This window comes from Engystomops pustulosus, chromosome 10 (genome assembly GCF_040894005.1).
Source record: "Engystomops pustulosus chromosome 10, aEngPut4.maternal, whole genome shotgun sequence".
In the NCBI taxonomy this organism is placed as follows: Eukaryota; Metazoa; Chordata; class Amphibia; order Anura; family Leptodactylidae; genus Engystomops; species Engystomops pustulosus.
Window position 1 is genome coordinate 9,855,748 of NC_092420.1, and position 12,795 is coordinate 9,868,542.

General features: G+C 46.7%; 2 protein-coding genes across 2 annotated transcripts in view; one reads left to right on the plus strand and one right to left on the minus strand.

Annotated features, from left to right (window-relative positions):
• Window positions 1–12,795, minus strand: part of P4HTM (prolyl 4-hydroxylase, transmembrane) — a 30,289-nt gene that overhangs the window by 12,508 nt on the left and 4,986 nt on the right. Inside the window, exons 2-3 of the mRNA XM_072129191.1 lie at window positions 12,676–12,757; window positions 587–777 (exon numbers count right to left, since the gene is read on the minus strand). Of these exons, the coding sequence (XP_071985292.1) occupies window positions 587–777; window positions 12,676–12,757 (273 nt within the window). The remainder of the gene's footprint in view (window positions 1–586; window positions 778–12,675; window positions 12,758–12,795) is intronic.
• Window positions 2,732–11,254, plus strand: LOC140103684 (secreted frizzled-related protein 5-like). Its single transcript, XM_072126872.1, has 4 exons — window positions 2,732–3,311; window positions 5,416–5,591; window positions 7,772–7,861; window positions 10,032–11,254. Exons 1-4 carry the CDS (start codon window positions 2,980–2,982, stop codon window positions 10,346–10,348), a joined length of 915 nt encoding a protein of 304 aa, XP_071982973.1. The 5' UTR covers window positions 2,732–2,979; the 3' UTR covers window positions 10,349–11,254.

Here is a 12,795-nt window from a genome sequence, read left to right on the forward strand (position 1 = left end):
CCTGCTGCTACTAACAAGATACACAAAGGTCTGATTACACATCTCTCCAGGGACAATATCCTACACTGGCTGCAGAGAGCACAGCAGTGTGAGGATACACTCCATTGCACTTGGAAAAGCTACAATCCAGTATTATAAATCCATATTTCATAGTCCTGCTGCTACTAACAACATACACAAAGGTCTGATTACACATCTCCCCAGGAACACTACCTAACACTGGCTGTAGAGAACACAGCAGTGTAAGGACATGTCCCCAGTGCACTTGGAGAAGCTACAATCCAGGAACGTAAATCCATAAATCACAGTCCTGCTGCTATAAACAACATTCACAAATATATGATTACACATCTCTCCAGGGACAATACCTAACCCTGGCAGCAGAGAGCACAGCAGTGTGAAGACATGATGACCTCAGTACAATCCTGGAATATAAATATATATTTCACAGTTCTGCTGCTACTAACAACATATACTGAGGTATGATTACACTCTCCTGTGACAATACATAACAATGCAGTTCTGTGTGGACCATTTGCATACAAACTGGAACCCCCCTTTAAGAGTTATTTAACCCTCTCCTCACCTCTTTTATTTGCAGCTGTCCATCCTGATTGTGATCCAGAAGATTAAAGATGTCGGCCTTGCTGATCTCTAGATTTTCCATGGCCTCCTTGTATCCATCCACGGGTAGTATCTGGCTGGCCTGGAGCCCCTTTAACTGTGCCAGGTGGATAAGGAGCTTGCACTCTTTTTCTGATAAGAAGTTGGGGATTTCTGTAGGATATGGAATCGATGGTCAATATATACCCAATATAACACACGTCATAAGAAACGGGTGCATTATCCTGCCTCTTAAGCCACGCCCTTTCCTATTATACCACGCCTCTTTCCCAAAACTCCAGTCTTCTGTCAAACAGGAGACAAAAACATATATAAATGAATACATGTGATATGGGTCATGTGCGCCCATGGTCCATTTTCATCCCCAGTATGCATTAACCTCCTGAGCTCCCCCTAGTGGTAACATCAGGCAGACTGAATATTTTAGCTTTATTCTATGTAGAAGATTTGGTACTTTGAATCAGGAAAAATGGAGCTCTGGCTGTTCTACTCCCCACTTTATACTATAGTCCTGCTCCTTACAGCCCTGAAAATCCAAACACCCCTTATACTTATACTGTTTAGAAATCTTCTCCAGTACCCAAGATGTCTGAGCTGTGGAGGTGGCCATATTGGTTGTCACCCATCTCCTCACAGATGAAGGTTACGGTCCCCATACACATTCAATGTTTATTTGGCCCGCAGCCATTCCTCCAGATTCCCTCATGCACATGCACGCTCAGCGTGGCCGACCCTGCATGTATTCTGGATATGGGGAGAGGAGTCGGATCACCTGAGATCGGAAGGATTGGGTGTCCAAATGTAATACGCCTGATCCTTCTTTCCTCCGCGGAGGGTCCTATACACATTAGATAGTCAGTGACATCATTGGTTACTTTTGTGTAATAGGTAAGGAGGTCTTAAAGCGGCTGCGGAGTCTACTGAGGAGTGGAGGTACAGTCCTATGGGGCGTCCAATATAACTTATAGGATCCCTGACATCCCTGAGTGAAGGGAGCGCTGACTCCTTCTATATGGGGTATTCTGGCCCCCCATCCCCCTGATCTCTGACGGTCCTAAAGGTCAGACCTCACTAATCAGACACATTGGGACACATTTACTTACCCGCTCCTGTCGCGATCCCACGGTGCGTTGTCCGACGAGGATTCGGAGCTGCCGCGATTCACTAAGGTCGTGCGTCCAATTTCCTGCATCCGTCGCTTCCGCACTGAGGTCGGCCGGAGTTCACCTTCTTCTTCCCGGTGCATGTGAGTGCGTGTCTTGCAACACAATTCTAAATGTTTCATATTGTGCGTTGTCCGAATCCGTCGGGTTGTCTGATGGCTTGGCCCCCGATTTCATGCCGGCAAGCCGGCACCGATGCGCCACAATCCTATTGCGTGCGCCAAAATTCTGGGGCAATTCGGCGCAAAACTGAAATCGTCGGGAAATCCACCGAAAATGCGCTCCGCGGACTCTCAGTAAGTGAGCCCCATAGGGGCTTATTTACTAAGGGTCCACGGATCGCACTTTCGTCAGATTTTTCAGGATTTGTGCCGCTGTGACCGGTATTTAACTGGGGAATGTGTCGCACGTGATTGGATTTTGGCGCAGCTGCATTGGCTTTTATGCGACAGAAATCCGGGGGCGTGGCTGCTGGACGATCCGACTGATTCAGACTGAGTGCGGGATTTAAGATGCCCCATATCCTCAATCGCTACACTGTGGATGTGTCGTATGGTGCAATCCGCTATAAGGGAACTATATGGACCAATTTTTCTTTTAAACTTAGGTTTTAAATTCCCTTCAAACCTCCCCCCCCTACGTAACAGCGAATGACATGATTGATCAGCGGGTAAATAAACCTGCCAATGTATTCGATGCGGAATGGATTGTTTTAAAAAGGAAAACATTTGATGAGCCCGGCCGCCCCTCGGAGGGTTATTTGCGCCTCCCCGGGGCTGAATAAATAGGTTGCGCTTATCCCCCGCTCCATAAATGATTGTTTTTTGGCTTGAGAACAGCGAAAAGGAAACATGTTGTATTTTACGTGATGGTTAATGATCACAAATCAAGAGGGGGGACAGGGGGGGGGGGGGGATTGGTGGACAAATGGCTTCCTGCGGAGATCCAATCAAGAGGACAATAATGGGCCGAGATAATAGCACTGGGCAGGAAAGTTCAAACATTCGGCCCTTATTCCAACACCTGCTGCTCTAAGCTGCCCCCCTGACAGGAGCAAACACAAACTGTGGGATTGTCTTGTCCGAATGTGCTGGACCTTAATGAGAGGGGATTAGCAGGGGAACTGTCCGTGGCCCTATAAAAACCCATAGGCCGGGACTAAGGCACAGACTCTAAGTCGCTCCCGCCGGCAATGCTCCAGGTCTCATCAGGGGTTAATACCATGAGGGCACGGCCAGGTTGGCGCCAGCTCATCTTCCTGCTGTCTCTCCTGAGCTGCGGTTCCGTAGCAATGTACGTGGACTTTGTGAGCAGCTCGTCCCGGTGTATGACCATCCCCCGGCACATGCCCCTATGTCACGGCATCGGATACACGGAGATGAGGATTCCCAACCTGCTGGAGCACGAGACCATGGCCGAGGCGGTGCAGCAATCCTCCAGCTGGCTGCCGCTGCTCGCACGTGAATGCCACCCGGACGCCAGGATCTTCCTGTGCTCGCTCTTTGCACCTATATGTCTGGATGGGTAACGTACCCTAAAAACATGTATTATTTGGGAATGTTAATGTCATGCGTGGGGGTCCCATTCCAAGCACCCCTGCCTCATCCAGTAGGGTGCAGCACCCATAATGATCTGGGTCAGCTGCTGGGTGACAAGGGCTTGGAATGACGTTACGTAGAGTCCCAAGGGAAGGGTTTGGAGACCCCCAAACACAGCAGATACATTTTGTTTATGGGGGATTAAGTGTTGCACCTCTATGGGACCTCCAGGATGTCAAACAGAACCGCTGACCCAGAATTCCTATAGAAGTGAATAGATGCCTCTGTACCCTATTGCAACACACAGGTGCCACCACACTGGTGCTTAAAGGGATCCCGTCAGGTTTTACCGCACTAAACTACAAATCCCCTCAGGTTGGGTATGAAGTGTCCTTTTTAGATTTCCCTCTTTCATGCTAAATCTCCAAAATCAGGCAAATATGACTCTTCTCACCTCATTGTCACATAAGATGAGCCAAGTTTTGTGGTTGCAGAGGGAGTGTCACTTCAGAAGCCCCTATCTTCTGTTCTATAGCACCTGGAAATATGCTACTGGTGTCATACTAAAGATGCTGATGTCACCTCTTAGAGCTCACCATGACTCTTATGACTTTGTGAGCAACAGAATCGGAGACACAGGCATCTAAACACATAGTTGGAAAGGCAAACTGCAGATAAAGATCCAGTTCCTGCCTATATTTTAACTGTAACCTGTATGTCCAGTTCTGTAGCGCACAGAACCATGAGCCTGGTGGGATCTGAAAGAGAAGATTCTTATCTTTAACAAGACAACCACAACATGTTTCTAGGTGCTATAGAACAGAAGATAGGGGCTTGTGAAGTGAAACTCTGCGACCACTAAACTTGACCCGTACATGGGATGAGATGAGTCATATTTACCCGACTTTGGGGGAGATTTTTTTTATAGTTAAACGAGAGGTCGGGGGAGATTTCACATAAAAGAGGGAATTCTAGAAAAGACATTTCATACCTTAGATGAGTGGGCTGAGATTTTAGTTGGTAAAACCTGGTGACAGAATCCCTTTAAAGGAGGCCTCCGCCAGGTAAATGGGGTCCTATGTATAGATTTTAGCTTTCCTGTCGGTGTATGTGCCCCTCACCATTGCCCAGAACTGCCCCTGGCTACTAGCTGGACCCCCAAAAACTCAAGTCATCTCAATGGCCCCAGGTAGCAGCCAGTGATCACTTACAAGCACCGTCACCCAGCTTTCCCTTATGCACTGTCTCTATGATCACCCAGCTTTCCTGTGATATCACCAAGTAGTAGTTGGTAGGAATGATTGGACATTATAGCGGTGACTCTGGGGGGGGGGGGTGTCCGAACTCCTGGTCACCCTCTGGACAACCCATCACCTGCGTCACTCGCCCGGTAATTAGGAGCCGCGTTTTCCCATTAGTGGTCTTGGTTTTGTCGGATGTCTCCTTGAATTACCCCTGACGGACCTGTACGTGCGTCACTCCGTGACTAGGGGGGCGCACAGAGTCTCCCGTGCTTTGTTTCAATGAAAGAACAGAATTAGGACCACCTACCGCCAGACCCCAGGCCGCTGCTGAGGGATTATCCAAGCTAATAACTGCATTCTGTCTATCTGTATCTGGGAAAGCTGGGTGACAACCACAATGTCTGCTACATTGTCACCAATCTTTCCTGGAAGACTGAAAGGACTAGATATATTGGGGCAATGGACACTAAATATTGGAGGCAATTTGCCATTCAAGATTCTGGAGAAGCTGGGTACCGATCTGTAAGCCACCAGCGTTACCAGGAATAGATACATATATGTACATATACTTCTACTCAGCTTTCCCAGGGTCCAGATCGGCACCTAGTTATTCAATGTCATGGAGAAGATCACAGCCCAACAATCACAAGTTGTCATTCAGGACCCTAGAAAAGCTGGGTGACAACTTCTATATATGTGGTTTCCATCTTTCTCAAGCAAAAGATAGGAACAGAAACGTGGGGAAAGTAGAGTTTAGCAGCAGAGGACGATTCGGACTTATTTTAGGAAGAAATGATCAAGAAAAGTGATTTTGCGTAGTTAATTATCACAATTTTGTGTTTCCAGTGATAGGATAATAAAGCCGTGCAGGAGCCTCTGTGAGGCAGTGAGGAACAGCTGTGCCCCCATTATGGCCTGTTATGGGTACCCCTGGCCCGAGATACTGAAGTGTGAACAGTTTCCTATTGATCATGGAATGTGCATCTCCACAATTACCAATGACACAAGCAACAGTGGAAGGTGTAAGTTACATCTGATATAAAGTATTAGTATGTATTATACTCCAGAGCTGCACTCACTATTCTGCTGGTGCAGTCACTGTGTACATACATGACATTACTTATCCTGTACTGATCCTGAGTTACATCCTGTATAATACCCCAGAGCTGCACTCACTATTCTGCTGCTGGTGCAGTCACTGTGTACATACATGACATTACTTATCCTGTACTGATCCTGAGTTACATCCTGTATTATACTCCAGAGCTGCACTCACTATTCTGCTGCTGGTGCAGTCACTGTGTACATACATGACATTACTTATCCTGTACTGATCCTGAGTTACATCCTGTATTATACCCCAGAGCTGCACTCACTATTCTGCTGCTGGTGCAGTCACTGTGTACATACATGACATTACTTATCCTGTACTGAACATGAGTTACATCCTGTATTATACACCAGAGCTGCACTCACTATTCTGCTGCTGGTGCAGACACTGTGTACATACATGACATTACTTATCCTGTACTGATCCTGAGTTACATCCTGTATTATACTCCAGAGCTGCACTCACTATTCTGCTGCTGGTGCAGTCACTGTACATACATGACATTACTTATCCTGTACTGATCCTGAGTTATATTCTGTATTATACCCCAGAGCTGCACTCACTATTCTGCTGCTGGTGCAGTCACTGTGTACATACATGACATTACTTATCCTGTACTGATCCTGAGTTACATCCTGTATTATACCCCAGAGCTGCACTCACTATTCTGCTGCTGGTGCAGTCACTGTGTACATACATGACATTACTTATCCTGTACTGATCCTGAGTTACATCCTGTATTATACTCCAGAGCTGCACTCACTATTCTGCTGCTGGTGCAGTCACTGTGTACATACATGACATTACTTATCCTGTACTGATCCTGAGTTACATCCTGTATTATACCCCAGAGCTGCACTCACTATTCTGCTGCTGGTGCAGTCACTGTGTACATACATGACATTACTTATCCTGTACTGATCCTGAGTTACATCCTGTATTATACTCCAGAGCTGCACTCACTATTCTGCTGCTGGTGCAGTCACTGTGTACATACATGACATTACTTATCCTGTACTGATCCTGAGTTACATCCTGTATTATACTCCAGAGCTGCACTCACTATTCTGCTGCTGGTGCAGTCACTGTGTACATACATGACATTACTTATCCTGTACTGATCCTGAGTTACATCCTGTATTATACCCAGAGCTGCACTCCCTATTCTGCTGCTGGTGCAGTCACTGTGTACATACATGACATTACTTATCCTGTACTGATCCTGAGTTACATCCTGTATTATACCCAGAGCTGCACTCACTATTCTGCTGCTGGTGCAGTCACTGTGTACATACATGACATTACTTATCCTGTACTGATCCTGAGTTACATCCTGTATTATACCCCAGAGCTGCACTCACTTTTCTGCTGCTGGGGCAGTCACTGTGTACATACATGACATTACTTATCCTGTACTGATCCTGAGTTACATCCTGTATTATACTCCAGAGCTGCACTCACTATTCTGCTGCTGGGGCAGTCACTGTGTATATACATGACATTACTTATCCTGTACTGATCCTGAGTTACATCCTGTATTATACCCCAGAGCTGCACTCACTTTTCTGCTGCTGGGGCAGTCACTGTGTACATACATGACATTACTTATCCTGTACTGATCCTGAGTTACATCCTGTATTATACTCCAGAGCTGCACTCACTATTCTGCTGCTGGTGCAGTCACTGTGTACATACATGACATTACTTATCCTGTACTGATCCTGAGTTACATCCTGTATTATACTCCAGAGCTGCACTCACTATTCTGCTGCTGGGGCAGTCACTGTGTACATACATGACATTACTTATCCTGTACTGATCCTGAGTTACATCCTGTATTATACCCCAGAGCTGCACTCACTATTCTGCTGCTGGTGCAGTCACTGTGTACATACATGACATTACTTATCCTGTACTGATCCTGAGTTACATCCTGTATTATACTCCAGAGCTGCACTCACTATTCTGCTGCTGGTGCAGTCACTGTGTACATACATGACATTACTTATCCTGTACTGATCCTGAGTTACATCCTGTATTATACTCAGTGTCCCGCACTATATATATAAATCTCCTCTCATCTCTTTCCAGCGGTGCCCCGTGCCAGCTGCAGGGACTGTGAACTAGACGAGGCCAGCTCTGCCAAGGAGATCCTGGATACGTTCTGTGCTAATGATTTCAGTAAGTAGTATATGCCGCACACCTCCAGACACGCAGCTGCCTCTAAGTACTGCTGCCACTTACTGATGAAGTGCGGCTTACACCGGTGCCAATCTCATCCCGGCCCATTGCTCTCTATGGACCACAGCAAACTGGTGCCGACTGTTCCATATTGTACAAACTAGAAGCGCCATGTGGGAGGAGCCATATCTGCTTTCATCCTATCAGCACAGCCCATTATTAGGATGCATTTGATATATGCATCTATTGACCCCCTGTATCTGCTGTCCTGTCCATGATTATGTTAATGACCCGGCCGCCGCGCAGGGGTCATCCATCACCCGTACGAGACACGTCGGGTCACACTATCTGGGACACCGATTCTATATATATTCTATGGAATTAACCTACTTTTTGGGAGATATCTGCCTGCAAATTACATATATGTCTGTCAGTTGCTACACTCCCCATGTTTCCCTTGCATTAGGTAATCCATAAAGGGAACCTGTCAGCAGGTGTGACCATACAGACTGTAGCTAGTGTTATGTATTGTCCCTGGAGAGATGTGTAATCAGACCTGTGTGTGTTTTCTTTAGTAGCAGCAGGACTGTGAGATATGGATTTATATTCCCAAACTGTACTGGGGTCCTCTCTGCAGCTGCTGTTAGGTATTGTCCCTGGAAAGATGTGTTATCATTAGGACAATACCTAATATTGGGTGAGCACAGCAGTGTGAGGACACCTCACCGCCAACTCCAGGGGACTTGGAGAAGCTACAATCCTGGAATATAAATCCATATTTCACAGTCCTGCTGCTACTAACCACATACACAAAGGTCTGATTACATATCTCTCCAGGGACAATACATAACACTGGCTGCAGAGAGCACAGCAGTGTTAGGACTTGCCCCCAGTACAAGTGGAGAAGCCACAATCCTGGAATATAAATCCATATTTCACAGTCCTGCTGCTACTAACAACATACAGAAAGGTACGAGTACATATTTCTCCAGGGACAATACATAACACTGGCTGCAGTCTTTAGGGTCACACCTTCTGACGGGTTCCCTGGATTTGATTGCACGGACTGTCATTATGATGCATCGATAAGTACCATGTGCTTCCTTGGATAATGGGTAGAGCCGGCACGGTCCCCCGTGGTCACATATCTCCAGCATTAGGCTCCCCCTATGTGGGGTACCCGGCTCGCCCTCTTACATCTTGTGGACTGTGAGGATCAGGTGAACGGATCTCAAGACATTTCTCACATGTTTAAAGTAGACGTTCCCTCCCATACAAGGTATTGTCAGCTTCCCGAGCCGCGCTCCTCCGAGGGGGGAATGCCTGGGACAGACATGCTTACTGTCTCCAAAGCCGTGACTGGTGACCGACAAGGAGGGGGGCCCTGTATATAGAGGTCGGAGTGACACCCCCCCCCCCCTCCCCAACCAAATACAAGGAGATCACAAGGGACTGACCCCGCTCCAGGAGTGACAGGAGCCCCCCATCTACAAGGAGATCACAAGGCGCTGACCCCGCTCCAGGAGTGACAGGAGCCCCCCATCTACAAGGAGATCACAAGGCACTGACCCCGCTCCAGGAGTGACAGGAGCCCCCCATCTACAAGGAGATCACAAGATGCTGACCCCACTCCAGGAGTGACAGGAGCCCTCCATCTACAAGGAGATCACAAGGTGCTGACCCCACTCCAGGAGTGACAGGAGCCCCCCATCTACAAGGAGATCACAAGGCGCTGACCCCACTCCAGGAGTGACAGGAGCCCTCCATCTACAAGGAGATCACAAGGTGCTGACCCCGCTCCAGGACCATATGAAGACACAAGATCTCATGTGTGCAGGGAAAACATAGTAACAAAACTACAACTCATAGCATGAATGTGGAAGCTGTGCGGCAGTTGGGAATCACTATACTACTTGATGATCAATTAACATGCAGTCAGATCATGATGGGAGTTGTAGTTCAGCAATAGCTGTAGAGTCACAGGTTGGGGATCCTTACATTACATGATGTTCCAATGGGTGGCCATAATATTTCTCCTGCAGATAATTGGGCTCCTGCATCTATTATATAGAGGGGTGATCAGGGTCTATTGATTTTCACCCAGCTTTCCCAGGATCAGACCATTGTACAGAAACTCAATAGCCTCTTCTCTTATTTTATCTCCTTGCAGCTGCCAAAGTCCGAATCACCAAGAGGAACACGACGTCCAGCTCGGTTTCGGACTTTGATATGGACTCCAGGGTGGACATCATAAAGCACGGGCCGCTCTCCAGGGGCGACGTCTTCCCCAGACTTCAGCAATGGCTGGACCTGGACGCTACCTGTGTGCAGAACATCATGCGGGGGACCCGGACGGGCACCTATGTCATCAGCGGAGACATGCAGGACGACAAGGTGGTGGTGCACAACGCCTACGCCTGGCAGAAGAGGAACAAGAACCTGCACTTCGCAGTAAAGAAATGGAAGCATCACAGGTGCAGATTGTAGGACTCGGATGATTTTCCCCAAAATTCATCAAATTTTAAGGCCCAGAATCATCTTTCCGGTATATCTGGTCCTAGAAAAGCTGGGTGGCCTGCAACAGATGTCGTCACCCACCTCTCCCAGGAACGGATACAACGAAACAAAGAAGATAACGTTATATATTGTTGTCGGCATTAATAGAAATTGGAGGGAAATTCCCTTTAAGGCTGATACGGAGACTATTACTGCAGAATATCAACTACTGTATGGAAGTTCTGGCCATAGGAATTCATTACAGGGAACCCGGCAGCAGGTGTGACCAGACAGACTGCAGCCAGTGTTATGTATTGTCCCTGGAGAGATGTGTAATCAGACCTTTGTGTATGCTGTTAGTAGCTGCAGGACTGTGTTACATGGATTCATATTCCAGGATTGTAGCTACTCTAAGTGCACTCACACTGCTGTGCTCTGTGCAGCCAGTGTTATGTATTGTCCCTGGAAAGATGCGTAATCAGACCTTTGTGTATGCTGTTAGTAGCAGCAGCACTGTGATATATGGATTTATCTTTTGGGATTGTTCTGGAAGTGTGTCCTCACACTGCTGTGCTCTCTGCCACCAGTGTTAGGCATTGTCCTTGGATAGATTTGTAATTAGATCTTTCTATATATTAGTAGCAGCAGGACTGTGATATATGGATTTATATTCCAGGATTGTATCTTGTCCAAGTGCACTGGGGACGTGTCCTCACACTGCTGTGCTCTGTGCAGTCCATAGTTTTGACCCTATTAGTACTGGCTGTAGTAGGAATTCTGCTTCAACACTACAAAGGACACTGAAAGAGACGGAGCTCTAGAGCAGTGAAACACTCCTATTACAATCCTGCAATATAAATTCATATATCACAGTCCTGCTGCTACTAATAACATACACAAAGGTCTGATTACACATCTCCCCAGGGACAATGGGGCAGATTTATCAAGCAGTCTGAAAGTCAGAATATTTCCAATTGCCCATGGCAACCAATCACAGCTCCCCTTTAAAATATTCATGAGCACTGGTGAAATGAAAGCTGAGCTGTGATTGGTTGCCATGGGCAACTGGAAATATTCTGACTTTCAGACTGCTTGATAAATCTGCCCCTATCTACAATATTGGCTGCAGTCTGTATGGTCACACTTGCTGACAGGTACCCTTCTAGTCATGTGACTTACACAACTTTTCGGACAAATAGTAACATAGGACTCTGAGCAGATTGGCAATTTTTGTTGTAAAATATATTAAGATTTTTTTTTTTACTTGTAAATGCTACCCCCATGTGTCTTCTCTGGAGTGACATGTGGCCCCGTATAAAGTGAAGGGCTCCTTGGAGGACTGTATATAGAACTGTATATATATTTGTGGGAGGACCTGCTGAATTGGAAATCAATAAAAGTATGGCTGAAATACGGGTCTGGTGGGGGCTTCATTTTTGGGGTCCTAGTAGCCTAATGACCTTACACCAAGACAGAAGACGTATCACATGACCCGAATAATACTGGAAGCCCCCTTATACTGACCCTGCTGAAGTCTGGGCTCTAATATTTATGTAGGGGGTCCGGTATGTAAAAGGAGATCGGGGGTCCGGACTTGAATCTAAAGAACTGTATGGGTCCAGGTGTGAGTATGAAATAATTTAGGAATCTGGTCTGGGGTCTGAAAGTAATTTAGTGAGTTCTTGGTTTGATATTAATATAATGAGGTGAGAACAAATTTTTGGGGGGCCGTATTTTGGGTTTGAACTTATTTTAGGGGTCTAAACATAATATTTGAGTCTGATGATAATACAGGGTTTGGTCTGGGGTCTAATTATAACACGGAGGTTCGGTTCTGGGTCTCCATTTATTTTAGGGGTTTGGAGCCTCAGATTTGGGGTGTGATGTTAATATGGAAGGGATTGATTGTTTTATGGTTCTTGTCTTGGGTCTACAAATGAATTAAAAGTCTGGTCTGGGGTCCAATATTAATATTGTGGGGTCTGAATAGGTTTATGAGATTTTGCCTGGCGCTTGCATTTGAATCTGAAGTTCTGGGTCTGGGGTCTGACAATCTGGTTGGGGTTCGGTCAGTCTATTAGTCATACAGGACACGCAGGATTACAGCACGTCCGGGGGGTCGGTGACCCCTACGCTGACGTGATTAGATTTGCTGATTTACTGCTCATTTCCATCGCCCCCACCCCTCCCCCGCTCAGTAATAAAATGACAAGCTGCCTGAAGCATTAAGACGATTACATTCCCGCACAGCAGCTTGAAGTGCGACGTGGCCATATTAAGCCCTGGCAGACACTGGCACGAGGGGGCAAAGCTCTTACCAAACAGCAGAGGCTTTAGACTCAGCGTCTTCATGTCGTGCATCTTGTTGTTGACCAGTTCTATCTTCTGTTTGTAGCCGACCTGAAAGAGAGGAACCGTCAGTACAATCCACTACAAAT

What these genes read in the sequence shown, in the direction of transcription:
- LOC140103684 (XM_072126872.1), top strand. Translation starts at nt 2,980, where the DNA reads ATGCTCCAGGTCTCATCAGGGGTTAATACCATGAGGGCACGGCCAGGT. An exon ending in GCACCTATATGTCTGGATGG is followed by an intron (nt 3,312 to 5,415) that starts GTAACGTACCCT and finishes TTGTGTTTCCAG; the next exon opens with TGATAGGATAATAAAGCCGT. An exon ending in GTTCTGTGCTAATGATTTCA is followed by an intron (nt 7,862 to 10,031) that starts GTAAGTAGTATA and finishes ATCTCCTTGCAG; the next exon opens with CTGCCAAAGTCCGAATCACC.